Here is a 20,774-nt window from a genome sequence, read left to right on the forward strand (position 1 = left end):
TGCAGAGTCCTTGCCCAACACAAATTCACTCCCCCCTGCTCGGACGTGACCGCCATATAAATTACCTGTCAATCAAAAGCAGCGGCGTGACATTGATAGTGAACTGCAGCTCAAGGCCACAGACGGAGGATATTAACCTCTAATACAAAGCTGTTCGCAACATAAGCAAAAAACTGAGACGCTTCCCAGCTGTCAAAATAAAAGCAGTGAATGTGAAACTAATACTGAAAGCAGGACAATGTACTGTATGCATCAGTGAAATCAGAGAAATTATCCAGACGTCATCCTTTTATTGTAAACAACACCTGAATTAGTAAGGCCAAGTGCATGTTAGTGACTTCATGCGGAAGTTTAAATTGTCTAGTTTCACATCCTAAACTGCATCAGTTCAAACATGATTTTAAAAAGTTCATCATCTATAATAAGTCATATTTGAATAACAATAACTAAGACATGTCTGCACACCCTAAACCTTCGCCATCTCGTGATCAACACCTTGCCTCCGAGCAAATTGCTTTTACTTCCCCACACTTGTCACTTCTGTGACACTAGAAAACATACTGAGACATTTTCATCAACATAAAACTTTTACCATCATTCAAATATTCTTTTTTCCTCCAACTACCCTGCATGTGTTCACTCACATAAAATAAGGAACTCTGTGACACAGTTTGGCTCAAATGCAACCAAACTGCACGTTCAGACCACTGTTGAAAAGCATGAATGACTTGTTGACATGTAAAAAGCGGCTCAGATATGTGACAAAGCTGATTCCAAACTGGGAGCACTGGCTGCACTACTACTGGCCTGGAGTGAAAACTACACAGAAAATGGTGGAGACACTTGTGCAGGCAGCAAATTAACAAAAACACCCAACAATTGTGTACTAGAAGAAGAAAAAAACAGTGTTCATGTCTGTGTTTTTTTTACAAAGTGTGCAGACAGTCAGAAATTGACTTTAACTGACAATACTAACCGCAAAGATTATGAAAAACCATTAGATTCTATTGATCAGTAGATCCTTTGAACACCTTCCACTAAATCTGAATGAATTACACTTTGATGCTCATGGTTAATGTAAAATGAACCATAAGAGATCTAACAAACATTTATATCTTTATGCGCAATGCTAACTCTGTCTTGAACTGCAAGTAACCCAATGGATGTCAAGAGGTTTTCAATCCAGATTTGGCTACCAAGAAATGCATGAGATAATCTCTACAACTCTCAATCCTGCACTTAATGTATATGGAGACAAGAGGTGCCTAGCTTAGCTTAGCTTAGCTTTACTTAGCATAAACACTGAAAGCAGCAGCACCTTAGAACAACCGCTCATTCCTCCACTTATGGATATCAACGTTTTCTGCATTAGTTCACCAGCATGGATCGTCAACTCTCACCCAAGCCACTAACTGTTGATTTTACATCACCACAAATTAAATTATCTAGCTAGCTAGATACTATACTTTACATGAATCAGAGACCCCAGATGATCCCATTTGTGACTCCCTCTGCCATGAATGGCTGCACCTGCATATTCTTATTTCAGGCAAACACTGCATCAAATCCGTTGCGTGCCAACATCCAAGAAACCAATCACTTGATGCTTTGAAAGAGCTTGTTAAAAATGTGCTTTTTCATTTTGACCCATCTATGTGAAGCTGGGCAGCTCTGACTGTAATCCTCTCTGCTCTCTCTCCTGGTTGTCTCCCTGACAAAATGCTTCCTCCACGTTCAAAACAGGTCACCGCAGTTGAGTCACCGAGGCTGCAAGTCATCGCAGAGCGTGGCTACATGGAGGAAGAGGAGGAATCCAAACGCGGACCACCCTCCTCCAAAACAGCCACACATTCAGCGGATAACAGAAATCCGCTGCCTCAGAGGCTCCACCGATGCAACAATAGTTGTGCTGCTGTTGAGCCAGACGGTTTGCAGCTGGACTGTCAGATACGTGTGCGACTGCAGGAGAGCAGCACTGATCCTCTGCTGCTTTATTTCACTGTGTGACAACTTTACTGAGGAACACACACTGGCTGTCGCTCAGCAAAAAGACTCAAACCACACAGTCGACAGCAAAGACATACAATCGCACACTGAATTGATAGAGGTGAAGCTGCAGCATGAGTGTGTCAGGAGGAGGCTGGTTGTTTGGTTACCATGAGGGATTCAGTCTGTTGTGACAGTTTGACTAAACACTGCTGCCAGCCAACAACATGCCTACTACTGTAATTAAAGGGGAAGTGTGTCCATTTTATACAATAAATTGTGTAGAAAGTTTTTGAGAAGCTCTGCTGAATTGGTTAAACATGTTGGAAAAAGTTGAATAAAGGCTTTTGTGTAAACTTGTGTGTAGGATAATTAACAGTCAGCAAAGACTAACACTGGTATGTTTTTCTTTATTACTTGTGCTGATAGTTTAAAAGCACCTCTTGAAAGCGATGCATTACATCAGAATAAATCACTTTTTAATGGCACAACTCAGCAAGCACCGAAATGTTCATGCAACATTAGCTAACATTACCTGCAAGTTCTAATAATGTTTTAAAGAAAACATTTAATCTAATGTTTGAAGAACCTTTTAAGGATATTTATTATTTCAAATAACGCTCCTGTGAGGTTATAAATGAACTAAGACAGAACGTTTTAACATTCACAGGATGTTTGGAGGATGTTGTCAGACTATGTAACATGATGAGAAAATAAGAACATTCTCTGATGTCATCCAGGCCTAAGAAGACAGAATCCAGCTGGAGAATTTTTTATTTTTTGTTCTATAAACATTCTTAGAAAGTGTTGTAATGTTTTGAATGTAAAGTTTTCTTTTAGTTCCTAAAACACTGCTCTCAGAGGCAGGATAAAGTTCTCTAAAGACACTAAAAAAGGTTTCTAAAACATTTTCGGAATGATTGGTGAATGTTCTTCCTTTGTTATTTGGTGACATTGTGGGAATATTTTATGAAAAAAACAGCAACATTCCCACAACATCCTCTGGATATTGCAGGCAAAGTTCAAATGACAGGTAAATACATTCCCAGCTAGCAGGGAACATTCCCATAACATCGGCTGACATTACCTACAGGTTGCAATAATGTTTTAAAGAAAACATTTCATCTAATGTTTGAAGAACCTTTTAAGGATATTTATCATTTCAAATAATGTTCCTGTGAGGTTAAAAGTTAACTAAAGATATGCTGCAAAGTTCTGGTGATGTTTTCAGTATAACATTTTCTTTTAGTTCTCTGAATGTTGCTCTCTAAAGACACTCTACAAACATTTTAAAAATTCCAAGAACGTTCATCCTTTGTTATTAGGTAAACTTCGGGCAGAAAATATTACTGGATTTTTGCAGAACTTTCTCAGAACATCTTAAGAACAACATAAATTCATCTGGGAAGCATCAGTGTCATGAATTCTGAATGTTTTTCCATCAACAGAAGTGGAGGAACGTTGGAGTGTAAATCCCGGCCACACTGGTTTCTGACACAATCAGTCTATTCTAGGACAGAACCAAACATGGTACCAGGGGAGCCGGAGAGAACGTAACTGGGTCACAGGCCAGAACTGACAGCAGCTTGTAATGTGTCTATAAGAAGCCTACATGCAGCCTATTGTTCCATCTCTGCTGTTTAAAGAGAGCTTCACAGCACTGTTTCATGATTCTAATCCTGTTTTTTTGCAATGGTATGCTGCTTAAATGACTAGTGAACCAAATAAAAACATGCACAACTGAAATGTATCAATAGTTAAGGCAAAGTTAACTAATATTTGACAAGTCCTCCTAAAATATTACAAAATGAGGATTTGCAGCATCTGTACAACAATTTGAGGAAGCTCAATATTTATTGCTGCAAAATTATCACAAGTCTTCAAGTTGCTACAGTTTTCAAAGGAAAACAAACGGAAAACTTCTCCAGGAGGCTTCCTGACATGTATGCTAGAAACAGCTGCAACTTCTGCAGAGCGCACTTATAAACAACAGCTGATGCAATATTACATCATCATCTACGCTCGTTAATCTTATCTGATGCAGTCTGGAAGGAATGTTGTGAGTTACTTTGATTATTCAGATAAAAAAAATACAAATTTAGAGGGTGATGCACTTTTTTTGAACATCACTGCACCAACATTTGTTTTGGAGCTCTTGATGTCATTTTTCTTCATTGGTTTTAAGTTGCCTTGAGAAGATTGAAATAAGTGATTTATGATCACTTTGTGGCGACTCTGTAACCACGGCAACAAGTGAACACTAAATCAGCTGCCTACTACAAATTGACCGCTGCGGATTTAAAAGGACTCATCAGACGGAAATCATACAAGGAACAATTGATGAAATTGTTGGGGTGTTTCTGAGTCCCATCAATTCCCGCTACATATTTAGGTCATATGATCCGCTATCCGCATATATCATACTGCTGCATTTCTGACAGTGACATATGGGGGAATGAACACCCTTGGCGGAGCACTGCGCTCTCTGAGTGCTTTTCTAGTTTTGCTAATGTGTCTTCCAGTATATAAATACATCACAGGGGATGATTAAAAAGGTGAAAAACTTCATTCACTAACTCCTGGTAAGATGGCTAAAAAGCTAACTGTAATTACTATATGTCATTTCATAACTGAATTGAAACTGAAATTCCTTCAGCTATTTGTTATTGAAAAGTAATCACTTTCTATTGCTGTTTCATTAGCAATATGAATTTCCCCTGGCATGGGCAGCAATAAAGGATTATCTCATCTGATCTTACTTTACTCTAAATAGTGGTGTGCTACACAGGAATGTGTCTCCTCAAGTAATTTTCAGATTAAAGAAAAGAAACTGAAGATTAGTCCTAGATCTGTGTAATATTTAATTATTGTTTGAGGCCTAAATCTGCTGAACCTCATTAAAGTCATACAGTATTCATCTATTTAATTAAACATTTAATCACCTCATATTTGTAAATGATAAAACAATTTGAAAACATGCTTTTGATTATTTAGTGGTAGTGGTTTATAGTCAAAATTGTCTCTTAACGTATCGTGTCCACAACAACATCTTTCCATTTTACTCGACGTTTATAGCAAGACTGTTTATTTCAGCTCATTTACAGAAACATGTTCATCGACTGCAGCTTCTATTTAAGGCAAAACTATCTATAGAATGGCTTTAAAGGTGGATCAAAATGAAAACGAATGGGATTTCACTTTGAAATCTTATAATAAATCCTTTAATCTTGTAATAAAAAACAGCAGCACTTTATACTTTCAGAAAGCATCACTGCACACTTGAGCATCGCCTTGTTGTAGCGAGTGGAGAGACGCTGCAGCTCTGATTGCTGTGCTGGCATGCAAACATCAAATAAACAGACGGCGAGGAGCAGGAAGGCTGTGGAGGATGAGGGATGTGTGGAGTCTACGTACCAAAAACTGTGCGTGCCGGGACAGATTCTTTATTTATCCAGAAGGACACTTGGGAGAGGATTACTGTCATTATGCAGGGGATATACGTCTGAATCATGAAGTAGCCCATTTTGCGTTTCAAGTGGAAGTAGACCGTCATCACCACATATTCACCTGGAGGATCAACAGCAGTGAATTAGTTTGATGAACAAAGAGTTTAAAGTTTCGGGCTGACAGATTTCAGTTAATACAGCTCGAGACAGATGTCACATTAGATCATTTATTCACACCCTTCTACATTTTAGGAGCTCTGTCCATTTTCACCCAAATGAATACGTCATCCATTCCAGCTCTCTGCTGCTAAAACCTTTTTTTTTCTTCTTCTTTTTAGATCCTCAGTATTTATGTGAACCAACTGGCCCTCTGAAATGTCTCAACGAGTTTCATTTCACAAGGCTGGTTCTGTGCGCTCGTCATGGTCCAATAGACTGACTGTCATGTCTGTGCAAGTGTCAGCGCTCCAAATCCTTCCAATATCTACCACTGAAGCTGCATTTCTGCAATATTTGCCCTGTCACTCGTGTGGAAAATACAGTGCAGACCTGCCAAACCCACCCAGTTCGACATTACAGCTAAGAACAAAAGTCTACCTGTACTTGTACAGACCAAGTATATCATGGCAGTCTTTAAACTCCTGATTTTCTATGACAGAATAATTAAAACACATCTCTAAATGACCCCAAACTTTGAACGGTAGTGTACATACAACAATATTATTATTTGGTTAAATGTCCCTTGGCCATTGTCACCTCAATTAGGCACTTTATGGTCGTCATCCATAAACAAAGGTTGTAGTGTCTTTGACCATGCATCTTAACAGAATGGACGCAATTCAATTGAATTTGGTGTCTTTCTGACACAGATTTGTTTCGTCTTCACAGTCCAAAGGTTCTTAATAGGGTTTACATCAGGACTTTTGGGGAGATTAGTATAAAATAAATATTATTGCCTGATTTAGCCATTTATTTACCACTTTGGAATCATTGTCTTGTTGGAACACCAAACTGCATCCTCGACCCAACCTCCTGGCTGATGATTTTAAGTTTTTCTGAAGAATGTGGAGGTAATCATCCTCCTTCATTATTCCATTTACATTGTGTAAAGCACCAGTTCCACTGACAGCAAAACAGCTCCAGACCATAATACTGCCACCACCATGCTTGATGGTAGGTTTGGTATTCTTAGGGTTAAAGGCCTCTTCTCTCCTACAGCGCCCTCCAAAATTATTGCCCCCCCCCACCCCCCACCCCCCCACCCCGGTTAAGATGTGTTGAAAACCTTAAAATAAATTCAATTTTTATTGCAGAAGCATACACTCAAATTGAAAATTGTAGAAAAATGTATTATAGGAGGAGATTAGGTGCTGTTTTGTTGGCAAAAGGGGGTTGTACAAAGTATTAACATCAGGGGTGCTAATAACTGTGGCACACATGATTTGATTTTAAAGAATTAAATGTGTGATTTTTTCCCCCACTGAATAAATGCACTTGAATTAAAGGTTGGATTTCCCTCTTTTTTCATTGTGGTCCTGTATTATTTAGAAAAAAATGAATTTATTAGAAGCTAAAGAACACATCTTAACCAGGGATGCCAATAATTATGGAGGGTGCTGTACTTCTGGACAATGTGGCCAAATAGCTCAATTTCTGTTTCATCTCATCACAGAACTTTCCTCCATGAGGTCTCTCCTTTGTCCATGTGATCATCAGCAAACCTGAGTCAAGCCTTAAGGTGCTGCTACTTGAAGGTCCTCCATCTTCACTGAAGCCTCTCAGCTCATGTTGATGTAAAACACTGTGGACACTAACAGCTGTGTTCCAGCAGGTTCTAATTCATTGCAGATCTGCTTTGTGGTGATTCTTGGTTGAATCTTGGCCATCCTGACTAAATGTCTCTCAGCAGTAGGTGATAACTTGCGTTTTCGTGACAGTGACTCATGCCTTTTATACCAACAAACACTTGTTTGCACAGACTATTTTTGGGATTTGTAGCTGCTTTAAATTGACTCCAAGTAACCTTTTCTGACTCAATTCAATGATTTGTTTTTCAGATCTTGCAAGGAGCCTCAGGCTTTCCAACTGCAGTGTTTGTGGCAGAGTCTGATGAGTGCATCAAATAGGCCCCATTCAAACTGGCTCAGAGGAGTCAGCAGTTGTGATCAATCATATTTACTCATGAGAAGCTAAGAGGTCATGCCACCAAGGGAAGTTGATTAACATGGCTTCCTACACCACCAAAACTGACAACCCTAGTTAGTTGCTGTATGTACATTTTTGACCCAACAGATTCCTAATTAATCTATGAAAGAACCAAAATGCATGATTTTTGGTACACATTGGGATTCAGTGACTCTATCATAGAAACCTGAGATTTACAGGAGTTACTGGAAACTCAGGATTGACATGATTTACATGGTCTTTACAAGTGTGTGTAAACTGGTTCACAGCTTTATTTAACACACACAGACAGCTTCCCATCAAGAAATGGCATGCCTGTAAAATTAATAAATGAACTACTGAGCTCATCCCATCATTTCTGGAGCCATTTTGCTTGGAAGCATGATTCATTTACAAAATGGTGAAAGGACCAACATGTCTCACCTGTGATGGATTTAATCGTTTCACTGGAGACCGTCTGGCCGATGAGATCATACTGAACGAGGCTGGAGGACTCAGGAGGGACCTCCACCGAATGCTGCGGCCCTTTGGTCCAAGTATAGATCATCTCTGTTTTTGGATAGGCATCTGTGGGCAGACAGCAGAGCCACATGGACGTGAGTCACTTACTGTACGTTGTGAACAGTGCAGCGTAAAGAAAAATAAAATGTGCAGCGTACTGTGGGAAAAATGCTTGATGTATTGTAAGCTGTCTTTATCATTTGTACTCATGCCTCCCGGGGCTGGTTCTGGCCTGCTGTACTACAGTGGGCTGATAGATGGTGGTAAGTAACCCAGAGGTCAGAGAAGTGGGTTAGTAATCAGAAGTTTGCCAGTTTGAGGCCAAATACTTATATCTCCACCTCAGAGCAGAGTTTTTGAATGATCCCTGACATAAATAAGTGTGATAAATGAAAACTTACAGTTGCAGAAGGCAGAAATGTGGAAAAGGCAACCAAAAAACTGAAACAAAAAAACACCAGAACTTGAGAATACACTCAGAGGTAGAAGAACTCTGAGGAACCTTTAGGGGTTTTCACCATTGCCACTGTAGAAAAACCTTTTGAATTCAATATGCTTCCTTGAAAACCCCTGTAGCAGAGAATATCTGTGGACCCCCACCCAAGAAAGGTTCTTTAAGAAATCATTTTGTGTGATTTGGGCTTCAATGTTGAACTTTTATTTATTAAAAACACCCAAAAATAAGAAAAATAACAGACAATACTGCAGATGTTCCAAAAATAGGGATCTTGCCATTAGCATCCAGAGTCATGGGCACATTAATCTGTTGGCAGAAAGTCAGACCCAGTTTTCCCAAATATAAAAAACCATTCAATCACACTTTGGCTTTCCAATCAGGCATAGAAGCAGGCAAACATTTTCTCTGTTATTTTTCTATTGGCAGAACCTTTTTTCTGCGACTGGGTGGGAAAGATACATGTATTGCTGGACTAAGCCCACCATAGCCCTTAACCCTTTACGCTTCAGTGCGTCGTAGGTGTACCGCTGGCGGTACACCTACTAATTTGCATAAGAATTTCAAGAATGTCCGACGACTGCAAACACGATTATACAAACACTATACGCCGATGGAAAGCTTAGATTCTCATGAATCCGCTGGTATAAACCACTTTCAGATGCGATTACCATAGCGGGGTGAGAAAAACACATTTGTCCGACAAAAACGAATATTCATCCATCCGTTCTCTATACACGGCTTCAACGCACACAGCGCGACTCACATTTCCAGGTTCATTACTACACACAAAAAAAAAGATTCCACAAAAAACGGCCATAATCCAACCTTTTACATCCAGACGACACAAGCCAGTAAACTGTTTTGTCCAAAACATGTCCTGAAGTCGTATAAAATCCCCAAATCGGTCATTTTCAAGGAAATGCACCTCGTGATGCCCGTCCAATATTCCCCATATTTTTCGTAATTTTTTTTATTTAAAAATAGAATATTAGCGATTTTTTGTACTGAAAACGGCTGGAATTGACTGAAGCTTAAAGGGTTAACCAGGTGTATGTTTGTGTATCCACATATGTGTGCCATGACTATACATCTGTAGTTCCATCTAACTAGCTGAGTTTGTGGACAGTGCCTTGTCCCTACTACCAGACCACTTGACTTCCCTAAGTTAAAGTATGCTTAGTATGGAATTCATGCTCAGTGATGGTGAAAAAATACTGCCTACCACAGCTTTACCTGGAGGGAAACAAACTTTGTTGAGCACAAATTTGTTCCAGTCCACACATAGGTTCTCGTTAAGCAATTGTATAAGTTATTTTTCAGAAGAAGTAGGATCAAATTTGTATTTTTGTTATGGAGGCGAAGTCAACACATGAAGCCATTGAGACATATTCAGGTACACTACCGTTCAAAAGTTTGGGGTCACTTAGAAATGTCCTCATCTTTTAAAGAAAAGCAGTTTTTTTCAATGAAGATGACAATTTCTGGCATTTATCAGAAATACAGTCTAGACATTGTTAATGTGGTAAATGATTATTCTAGCTGGAAACGGCTGATTTTTAATGGAATATTTCCATAGGGGTACAGAGGAACATTTCCAGCAACCATCACTCCTGTGTTCTAATGCTACATTGTGTTAGCTAATGGTGTTGAAAGGCTAATTGAGGATTAGAAAACCCTTGTGCAGTTATGTTAGCACATGAATAAAAGTGTGAGTTTTCATGGAAAACATGTAATTGTCTGGGTGACCCCAAACTTACAGTAATGTATGGGCGCCCTGTTTCCCAAAAAATTACATGCCTGTACGACTAAGCTGCATTGTCGGTTATGCTTTGGGGGAAAACATTTTCACTGACAACAAGTTTTTATTGGATGGGGTGGGACTCATCACTCTGGTGACTGAGATAATGTAGCTGAAATTTCAAACATTTAAAGGAAGGGTTGTAATTTAACACAAAGCCTGATAGTTTTTGGTGCAAAGCAATGAGTAAAAATGAAACTGATGTCTAAAAATAATGGTTCCACGTGGGACATGGACCCCAGTCCCCAGGGTGAAAATCCGTTTTGGACTTACAAGGACTTTGTGGCTCTTTGAAGGTGGAAATGTTTCCTGCTTCATCATTAAAATACCTCTTTCAAAACATAACTGAGAATTCAGTTTTGCTGTATATGAAAATCATTTTAGTCAGCAGGGTTGTCTGCTTGGATTTACTGATGGATTCTTTCATAGTTTAATAAGTAAAGCTAGTATTCTCTATGTCTATGGAACTAGATTAGTATATATGAGTTTATAGGAGTGAAAACGTCTCCACATAATTACTGCAAAAGTGCAGAAACCACAAGAACTGAAATAGATTTTTGTCATTTTGTTTAATGTCAGTCCAGCTTCTAGACATTTACCTTTTCCACTCACTCTGCATTCATTGTTTCATTTGGCTGCTTGGGGCAGTGCAACAAGCTGTAACGCTGACATTTAATAAACTTATAAAGATGTTGTGGCAAAATACAAATAGCTGCCTGTTTGTACATCAGATTCAGAGCAACATCAGTATTCAGTCAGAGTCGTGTTTGAGCTTCAATGTGTTCACCAGCTTGTCACTAACTTTATCAGTCTGTCATTTGGCTGCTGGGCAGTTGACTCTATCAAAGCATTTTTCTTCCATAAGCTGAAACACAGCTGTGTGTTCCAGCTGGGATGAAGGTTAACGAGACTGGTGAGAGTGAAGCAAAACATTAGCCGAAACCAGCCAAACCAAAACAATGATCTGAAAGATGGTAAAATCATGAATGAAACCCCAGAATCAAATGATAAATTGACACCCAGTGAGTGTCACTTTTCACATTCTGCACAGTCATTCAGTCAGCTGTCCACATCAGATGAGCAGCTTTGAGCTTAATTAGGTCGCATACGTCAATAATCTTACATTTGAAGGCTTTCAGTGAAAATTGTTACTGCGCATTAATTGTTCTTTGGTCAGCCCTGCCGTCTGATCCAACATGCCCTAACCCTAACGGACCAATCACAGCAGAGTTCATCCCTATGGCTGATTCAATCTAGCCTTAATTGTTTCCCTGCATAATGCATTCTTGGCTAACAGCCTCTGAAGCAGCATCACAGGATACTAAAAGTCTCCACCGACTAATTAGATTTTTCTCAAGCTACCAGCAGATTGACCCTTCACCTCTCCTCAAATGTAATTTGAGGAGAGGTGTATTCTGCAAGAAAAAAGATTCAGATGCAATTTTGAGAGACCATTTGGTCTAAATGAGTAGCACTTTATTGGGGCGATTTGATATTTATTGATAAAAATGCATGAAAGCATCACATCCGCTCCAGATCCACAGAGTTTTAGGCTGTGATATTTTACTGTCGTCATCTATGCAGAAGTTGCAACTTCCAAATAAATCCTCCTTATGCAGCCTTTAAGCATTCTTTTGTGTCCCCCTGTTGCTTCCTCGGAGTGTTTTGCTCTATGCATATTGGCGACCAGTGTGTGGATGCACGACAAAATGCCAGTTGTCTCTGCCTGCCACTCCCTATGGGACTCCACATCAGCAGGATACCAACTGTGTTGCCAAAATGAAATGACTCTGGTGTGTCATGGAGTGGAACGCAATGCCTGTGCACACAAGTCCAGATGGAGAAGCAGAAAAGGAGTCGTGGCGAGAGGGAGAGGGAAAGAGTGATGGAGGAAGAAAAAAAAAACGAAGGCAGGGCAGACAGCGAGAAAATTAGCACGAACACACTCAACACATACAGCAGCAGCAGCAGCTATGGAAAATAGCTGCATAGGTCTGTGCTATCCGGAGGCAGAGGAAGGGATTCTGACCTTTCCTTTGCTTCAGGCCACATCAGATCCATGGTCGCTTCTTTCTGACTGGAGGCGAGCAGCAGAGCAGGATGGTGAAAGGAGGAGGACGAGGAGGGGGGAGAAGGATGACAGTAACTGAGAAATGTGAATTTGTCCTCTGCAATGTCACCACACTGGGTAATTGACGGCGGATCGGACGAGTGTACTGGCAAACTCGTCTTTTCCTTTCTCTTGTAGATGTAATCTTCAAATCGCTGCTCTTCCCCCTGATAAGACAGAGCTGCTCCTTTCTGAGAAACTCCTTCGCTGGAGATAAGTTTTTTCTGCTGACCAGTAGTCCCAGTATGAACACCGGTGCTGAGCTAGAGCTCCATTGTTTGCGACGAAGAATGAAATATTTCATTATTTAGTGTTAGCATTCAGTCGCTTTGTGCTCAGCTCTTCAGCAATGCTTTTCAGCTCAGAATCCATTTCAGTGCCACCAAGAGGAGGAACGTCGTGATCGAGCTTTTGTGTCTCTTTTTTTGACTTTTCACACTAAGTCGAGACAAAGATTAGATTTAAAACAGGCCTCCAACTTTTTAAATGTCCTCCTGCTTTTTGCTCTTTCACAGTAGGTGTATCCAGATGGAAAAAGCTTAAAACAACAGAACTGCAAACCTAAAATTTATGCAAAATAAATTAATTTGAAAGGTTGCACCGTCTAGTTTCTGAAAATGTGCTTGTTACTCTGCCAAGCAATGATGGAGTTATGTGCAGTCAGTCTGTCTGTCTGTTAGCAACATTACTCAAAAATGGACGAACGGATTTGGATGAAACTTTCAGGGACGGTCAGAAATAACACAAGGACCAAGTGATTAGATTTTGGCAGTGATGTGGCTTATAGTCTGGATCCACAGATTTGTTAAAGATTTCTGTATCATTGTGAGACAGCAGCATGGCATCACTGTAACCATGACAACAAGTGAACACTACATCAGCTGCCTGCTGACGATCACATGATTGAGATCCTATGACAAATCCACCGTTGTACAAGGAACAACTGATTAAATTGTTGGGGTGTTTCTGAGTCCCATCAGTTCCTGCTACATATTACATATCGCTGATGAACACTCCCCGTGACCCACCCCTACCCCCACACTCTACCTGACACCAACTCCCACTGTAAACCCACTGCAAATCAGCTCTTTTGATCACATTAATTACTACTGTGGAGTAACTGTGCATACCTTTGTCTATTTGTCTATTTTATTCTATTTTTATTCTATATTTTTCATTGCACCTTGACTTTTATTTTATTATTATTATTATTATTATTATTATTATTATCTCTATCTTTTTACTGACGATTCTGTTTGTACTTGCACCAAGAGCACCAGAGAAAATTCCTTGTAAGTGTAAAAACCTACTTGGCAATAAAACTTATTCTGATTCTGATTCTGATATTTAGGTCATGTGATTTGGTATCTGTACACATGCATAACACATGCAAAGGGTTATTTTGTTTGTGGGTACATCTATATTAAATGGCCACATTCTATTGTGATTTCTACAACTTCTTTAACAATTTCCACCGTCGGAAATAACACAACACACAGAATGATATGACTGAGCAGCCTTTGTGGAGTACTGGGGCGGCATAGCTCAGTGGGTAGAGTGGCTGTCTCGCAACCGGAGGGTTGCGGTTCAATCCCCCGGCCTGTTGAGGTGTCCCTGAGCAAGACACCTAACCCCTAATTGTTCCTGATGGGTTGTGGTTAGTACCTTGCATGGCAGCTCCCGCCATCAGTGTGTGAATGTGATGTATCATGTGAAGCGCTATGTAAATACAACCATTTACCATTTTACTGCCCATTCTGAGTGCTTTTCTTGTAGTCTGTGACTAAAACTAGCCTAAATACGTTATCCGTGATTTTATCCTCTAAAATGAATCAATCTGGTTTAACAGCACTAAAACATTGTTCCACACTGTAACTTAAAAACAAACTTTGGGAAATTCTCTTACATCTGCTGTCTTGCTGAGAGTTAGATAGAAGATTGGTGTGCAGACTAGCAGAAAGATTGGAATCAAGTAGAAGCTAAAAAAAGATTTACAGACACGAGAATGGTGTCATCCTCTCAATAACTCTCACAAACAAGCATGTTTTCCAAAACACAGAAGTCTTCCTTTAAGAATCCTCCTCCTTGTCGTGGCTCACTCTCACCTCATTTGCACCAGAATGGATGAAAGCCGATTTACAGCACATTATGAGTCCTGCTAAGCTAACCCAAAGTCAGAACTCCCTCCAAAAGCTAAACCTGGCTCACTTGTTGTGTGTTCCATGCTAATTACTCTGCCACCTGTTTTGTAATGTAAAGTGCTTCAGCAGGTCTCCTGTGAAGCGACACTGGGAGGCACGAAATCTAAAATGCAGCGAGGAGGCCAGTGGAGGCTGCCAGTCTGTTTAGCAGCGGGCTTATTTGTTTGCAGCTATTTAGGAATGACTCAGGTACAAACCTTCACCGTGATAATGACGCATAAATAAAAATAAAATGTGTCCTTTGAGAAATTGCCCTACACAAGATTAACATTTTACACCCAATAAACAGCATCTGTTGCACCTACAGACAAACCTGATCACTAAACGTCTGTGATTCTGTAGAGAAACAGAGTTCAGGCTCTGATAAAAACGGTGTGTTCTGGAGCAATGCTGGCTTGTTTAGAGGCACAGCAACAGCGTTAGAGGGTAACAAAGACGTATTTGCCACCAGATAACTGCATTTACACAGCTGGTTTACATTGTCCTGTCAGAGTAATTCAGCAACTTTCTTTACCTTCTTCCCTACAGTCACTAAAGGGCATTTCAGCCATGATTTGGGATGACTCCTGCTTCTATACTGTTATTTTACATGTAAATTATCATCTACACATCTCTACCAGGACTCCAAAGTTACCGTCAACTGACATTACTTTTTTTCCAGCTTACTGTTTCACATTCTGATTAATTTCCTGCAACCAGAAATCTTTTTTCATTTGCTTTTGTGCACTTTCCACTCTATTATTAGAGCATTAATTATTGTGTTTCATTCTCTGTTTTTACTGATATTTCTTCTTCTGGCTGCCTACTGAGCACTTTCAACAAATCAGTCTCCCAGCAGGACTCAATAAAGCTTTCTAATTGTGAATATGAGCATCCACAGAACTTACAGCTCCCAAACTTGAGGGGACAAGCGTGTCCGTCCATGGGGAAGTCCACCAGCTTCATGGGACACTCAGCGCTGATAGTCAACCTGTTGTAGAACCAAGAAGAATTAAGAATCCATTTAGGACCAAACCAAGATGCTGCACACAACAACACTTGTAGTTTGTGGCTAAATGTTACCATTCTGGTGATATTCACAGAACATTCAATCAGCGACACAGTAAAATCCCACCGATTTGCTTTTTAAGAATTTTGCTCTTTGTAATTGCTACTGTAAAGCTCATGGTTCAGTTACTCCACTGCTATCGTGTTGAGCTGTATTGAAAGTTTGGCATCTGTGCTGCCTCCACACAGATTTCTCCTGTTTGCACTGTGAGCCTGGGTCTGATTTCACACAAAATCTCCTTTATTGCTGCTCACCAAACAAAGACTGTCATCTCTCTGCATTTTAATGAGCAAAAAAAATATTAAAAAGCATGTGAAGTGTAATTATCCTAAACGCAAATTAGATTCTTAAAAATGGCAGGAGCTAGATGCAAACATTTGATCGAGGTCAGGCTGCAGTTTTAGCTTTGAAAAGGGCTCATAAGTCGTTTAACGTCACCTCATGGTGTACAGGATGGTGCCGTTCTTCATGATGCGGAAGAGCTTGTTGGGGGCCGTCATGTTGTGAGCGACGGACTTCTTGCCGTTCCTGAAGAAGGTGTCCGGCGTCCAAACTTTGGTCACCATCAGGTTGTTCAGCCTCAGAATCTCTATGGGACCTTCGTACATCAACCTCCGGTCCACCCAGGTCTGCCGGAAGAACACATCCATTGTGTATTCCTGAAACATGGAAGTTGACAAAAAGTGGAAAAACACATAAGATTGGTCAGCCATGTTCTGCTTTTATATTGAGGAGAGCTTGTTGAGTCCAACATCTTGTTACATAAAGATGCAAGATGGTTTGCGGGTACTTGAATAAGTTGTCAGCCTCGCCCAGAAATAATGGCGTAATTCTCATTTTGGGGCAAAACTGTATATTATAAAACCTGATATCACTGCCCACAAAAACTCAGATGTTTGAAGCAAACACAAAAAAGGGGAAGCTTGGGGAGCCTGCTGTTCCAGGACAATGGGCCTCACTTCTATCTATTTCTCAAACTGAAATCCCACTTTTGTGGTCGCCATTTTCAAAGTCATGAAAAGGTCATGCATGCTGTTCAGGAGGCTCAAGATGTGACCTTCTGCATCAAAGGAATAGCAGGGCTACGGTAGACCAAGGAGACTATGTTGGAATATAATGCAAGAACAATCTTTTTCCTGTGACATTTCATGGCGAGGCTGAGAACTTTTCGCAGCGTCCTCATATATCCTCTTTGAGTGTTTCTATATCTCTTGCAGAGACCAAACTTACCATTTCAACATCTGACACGGGCCCAAAGCTTGTCACATAAATGTCAGTCTTGACCTCAGTCACAGGACCTATCAGATTGATAAAACACACAAGTGTCACATTTAAGGACCTTCCTCCTTGCCTCATAGAAACACCAGTCTTATTCACACGTGTTAAAAAAATTCTTTACAGCCCATCAGGATGAAAATGCAGAAGACATGCAATAGCTGATCCCCTCCAGACCCTCTGCATAATGGAAGTGAAAAAAAGCTTAAAAGATGTTTTTTAAAAATCTTGTTTGATTTTTTTCCTCGTGAATGATTGTCGGGCCAGACTGTAAAGGCTGCATATGGACTTGTCTGTAAAGCATCATGGAGGCGCCTCTCTGTTGGAATAGTGCTGCTGCAGACATGATGTACGAAGGAGAAAAAAATTAACCCAAATCCACACTTTTAGCACTTGAACTGTGCATTAAAGCGTTTGTCCCGCAACATACATACGATTATATAACCGCACTGGCTCCAGCTTAGAGGCCCATCTTCAGAGGCAAAACTCACGGCTTTCAGGATCAAGTCTGCAGTAGCATCGCGTGTGTTTTTAAACCCACGAAGTAACATGTTACATATGAAGCACACGGAGAAGTAAAGACAAACCCCGCATGTTGCAGCACTGTTCCCATTACGCACATGTTTCGCGTGTTCTTAAAAGCGGTTCACTGAGTTTTTGCGCATGTGATGGGGATGTTTGCTGTTTTAGTGCATGCAAATAAAAGTGACTTGACTTACAGTTGTCTTATTGCACTTTAAGGCCTGTTTTAAGCCTCCAGGGACAAGGTTTTATTCGCTGAGAGTGAAAATGCGGGTGAAACTCTCCCAAATTCTGTTTATCTCCATTATTTAACACTCATTTAATTTAATTTCCAATTGAGCAAAAAAGTCAAATAGAAGATAAAGACACCTATTGATTTTGTTTTAGATGTGATATTTGCTACTGAAGATGAAAAAAATATACAACTGACCTGACGTTTAGGTTGCATTTTGCGCTCAATAGTGTGTTTAGAGCTGCATTATTGTACTTAATGTTGTGTTTTTGTTGGTTTTGTTTTTCTACATATTCATTCATATGACATAAGTATGCAAAATATGGAGTGTCCGTTAATTTGAGGATCTGAGGTGTTGCTGTGGGTACTTTTCTTGTGGAAAATGTTCCGTACACAGTGCATAAAAATCGCGTTTTTTCCCTTAAATACCTCCAAATCCAGGTCGCAGCCTGTTGTCATAACCGTCCAGAAGTCGGTCCAAAATGCGCGTAAAATTCTCCGGATAGATCCTTTCATCCTTCTTTGTCTGTGCACAGATTTTCTTCGCGCTACAGAAGAAGAAAACACATTGAGGAAACACTCACAGCTCAACGAAAGTGATCCGCTGCGGGAGCTCGGCTTTCGGAGACACTCACCAAGTGGCCAAACAGAAAAAGTAGAAGAGGGTCCGAATAAACGCGGGGCGCGTCGCTGTCACCATCTCCTTCTCGTTGGCAGAAACCATCCTTGCATGCCATACTTCAAGCCTCTCTCTTCACATCTCACCGCGCCAGCTGCCTGCCTGTGTCCCGGGCAACAGGGAGCGGAGAGGAGCGCAGAGGGAAAGAGGAGGGAAGTTGTGCGCCTCTGTCCGCCTGCAGTCCTCCGTCAAGAGACACCTTCACCCTCCAGCCCCGGTCACTTCCTGTCCGGATCCGAGCTGCTGCTGCTGCTTCTGCTGCTAGAGCGCACCAATCCTCCCTCTCTCCTCTCCACTCTCTGTTTGCTTCCCTGTCTCACACTCTTCCTCTCCCTCCCTGTCTCCTCTCTTGTTTGCTTTCTCCTTCCCTCCCTCTCTCCCTGCCTCTCTGACACCTGCTTTGGTTAGACGTGCACTGCTTTGAAATGACTTAAACAGAGTCAAATCTCTGACTTCACCCTGCTGTTAAAACTGGGGGAAAGGAGGAAGGTTTGACTCATCTCCTCCACAACCCTGACAGCATGACCCCGTCTGCTTTTCACACTCATCCTGTGTGCTTTAAATTATTTTTGAAACTTTTTTTAAGCTTTAAATGTGTGTTATTTCTTGCCTCTGAAAGCACATCAGGAATCCAGATGTGTGGCCTTTGACCTCCAGCTGCTACATGTTGAACCAGTTTCAGGGATGCGTTGGTGAGAAGCCTGTATTGAGATTCAAATGGGTCAGTCTTGTCGCAATACGCAATCAGACACACACACACACACACACACACACACACACACACACACACACACACACACACACACACACACACACACACACACACAGGCACACAGGTACTGTAGAGGAACTGGGACAAGCCACATGCTGCTTCACAGATTTCTCTGCACCTGGGACAAGCACAAGACCTTCATTTGTGTGTGTGTGTGCTAGTGCAGTGTGTATAGGCACAAAGTGTGTGTGTGTGTGTGTGTGCGAGTACAAAGAGTGAAAGTGTGTGTGTACAGAGAGTGTGTGAGTGTGGCTCTGAAGGTGAAGTGCGGGTAAATCTCAGGATAAACAAGATGTCTGGGTTCCACCACACTGGCTTTCCTGATTAGTTTTGAAGCAGCACACACACGCTAACACACACACTCTGCACACACACACACACACACACACACACACACACACACACACACACACACACACACACACACACACACACACACACACACATGCTGTGCTGAAACCGCTGAAGCCACTTCGTGTGCAGCGAAGCTGAGGAAACATTATGTAGATGTGTTACATGTAAGCTGAAGCTGCCGATCCCCTGCATGGCCGCCCACCCTGGTCCACCCACAATACACTGGAGCAAGGCGGCTCTGTGGGGGATGAGTAATGCTCGATGTGGGGGCCGGCGTTCGTCCGAGTTTTTGGTTTCTTGTCTTTTTTTGATTACAGTTTAGCACTTCTAATGGACGCTCTTTACTGTATGCACAAAAGAGGTTGCAGTAATGCTCATTCTGTCTGCCTGGAAATGTCAGATGTACAGTTTTAGGAAGCGCTGGCCTTATTATTATGCCCTGTTGACCTTTTCCTGTAAGTCTGGCCACTGTTTAAATTACATCATGTATCATAGTGTTAACATTTGCAGCCTGAAGACACACACTCCAGTGTTCAGGGAGCACTAAAGAATCTCTCATTTAATTTCTCTTATTGCGTTCTTCCGAGGCTTTTATTGTGTGTTTGTGTCTGACACAGTTTGTCCTGAGATTCCTTGAAACAGGTTCTTGTGCTTTGGAAGCTTTCTGCCCTGCAGCAAAACTGACTGCGATGATAACCCAGTTTTTTATCAGTGTGAGCGCATGTGAGTGTGACAGATGCAGGTAGAGGAGGTGAGATGTGGCTCAGTGAAGGCTCGTGTATGAGGAACACTACTTTACTTCATGTATGAAGTCATGCAGGTTATGCTGAGAGTCCCAAACCGAGGACAAACTCACCTGCAGCTGCTGCAGCGGAGCTTGTTAGTCTGAGCTCAGCACACATGAAAGACTGCTGTCATTACGGTGTGGTAACAAGAGCGAGATCTCATTAATTTAGCATATTCCGATTTCACTTTAATAAGCCTCTTTATTACTCTTTTCTCTAACAGTAAACAGAAAGTAAAGAGTTTTACTTGCTCAGCATTTAATTGTAATAAAATGTCAACACCTAAAGCTTCAAGAAGTATTATTAATTGTAATTATTAGTTACTTTACCCAAAATTTTGCATGTATATATACATATTATAGAAGATATGATTAGTTTCTCAAGTCCGAACTAAGCTAGCAGTATATGCAGAGGTCAGATCTAA

General features: G+C 40.9%; 1 protein-coding gene across 1 annotated transcript in view; it reads right to left on the reverse strand.

Moving 5' to 3' along the window:
• Positions 1-18,876, reverse strand: part of gabra4 (gamma-aminobutyric acid type A receptor subunit alpha4) — a 29,631-nt gene extending 10,755 nt beyond the window's left edge. Inside the window, exons 1-7 of the mRNA XM_022219631.2 lie at positions 18,396-18,876; positions 18,190-18,308; positions 16,962-17,029; positions 16,170-16,390; positions 15,571-15,653; positions 8,040-8,183; positions 5,401-5,553 (exon numbers count right to left, since the gene is read on the reverse strand). Of these exons, the coding sequence (XP_022075323.1) occupies positions 5,401-5,553; positions 8,040-8,183; positions 15,571-15,653; positions 16,170-16,390; positions 16,962-17,029; positions 18,190-18,308; positions 18,396-18,484 (877 nt within the window). The 5' untranslated portion in view covers positions 18,485-18,876. The remainder of the gene's footprint in view (positions 1-5,400; positions 5,554-8,039; positions 8,184-15,570; positions 15,654-16,169; positions 16,391-16,961; positions 17,030-18,189; positions 18,309-18,395) is intronic.
• Positions 18,877-20,774: the final 1,898 nt, after the last annotated feature.

Source organism: Acanthochromis polyacanthus, chromosome 10 (genome assembly GCF_021347895.1).
Source record: "Acanthochromis polyacanthus isolate Apoly-LR-REF ecotype Palm Island chromosome 10, KAUST_Apoly_ChrSc, whole genome shotgun sequence".
Classification (NCBI taxonomy): Eukaryota; Metazoa; Chordata; class Actinopteri; family Pomacentridae; genus Acanthochromis; species Acanthochromis polyacanthus.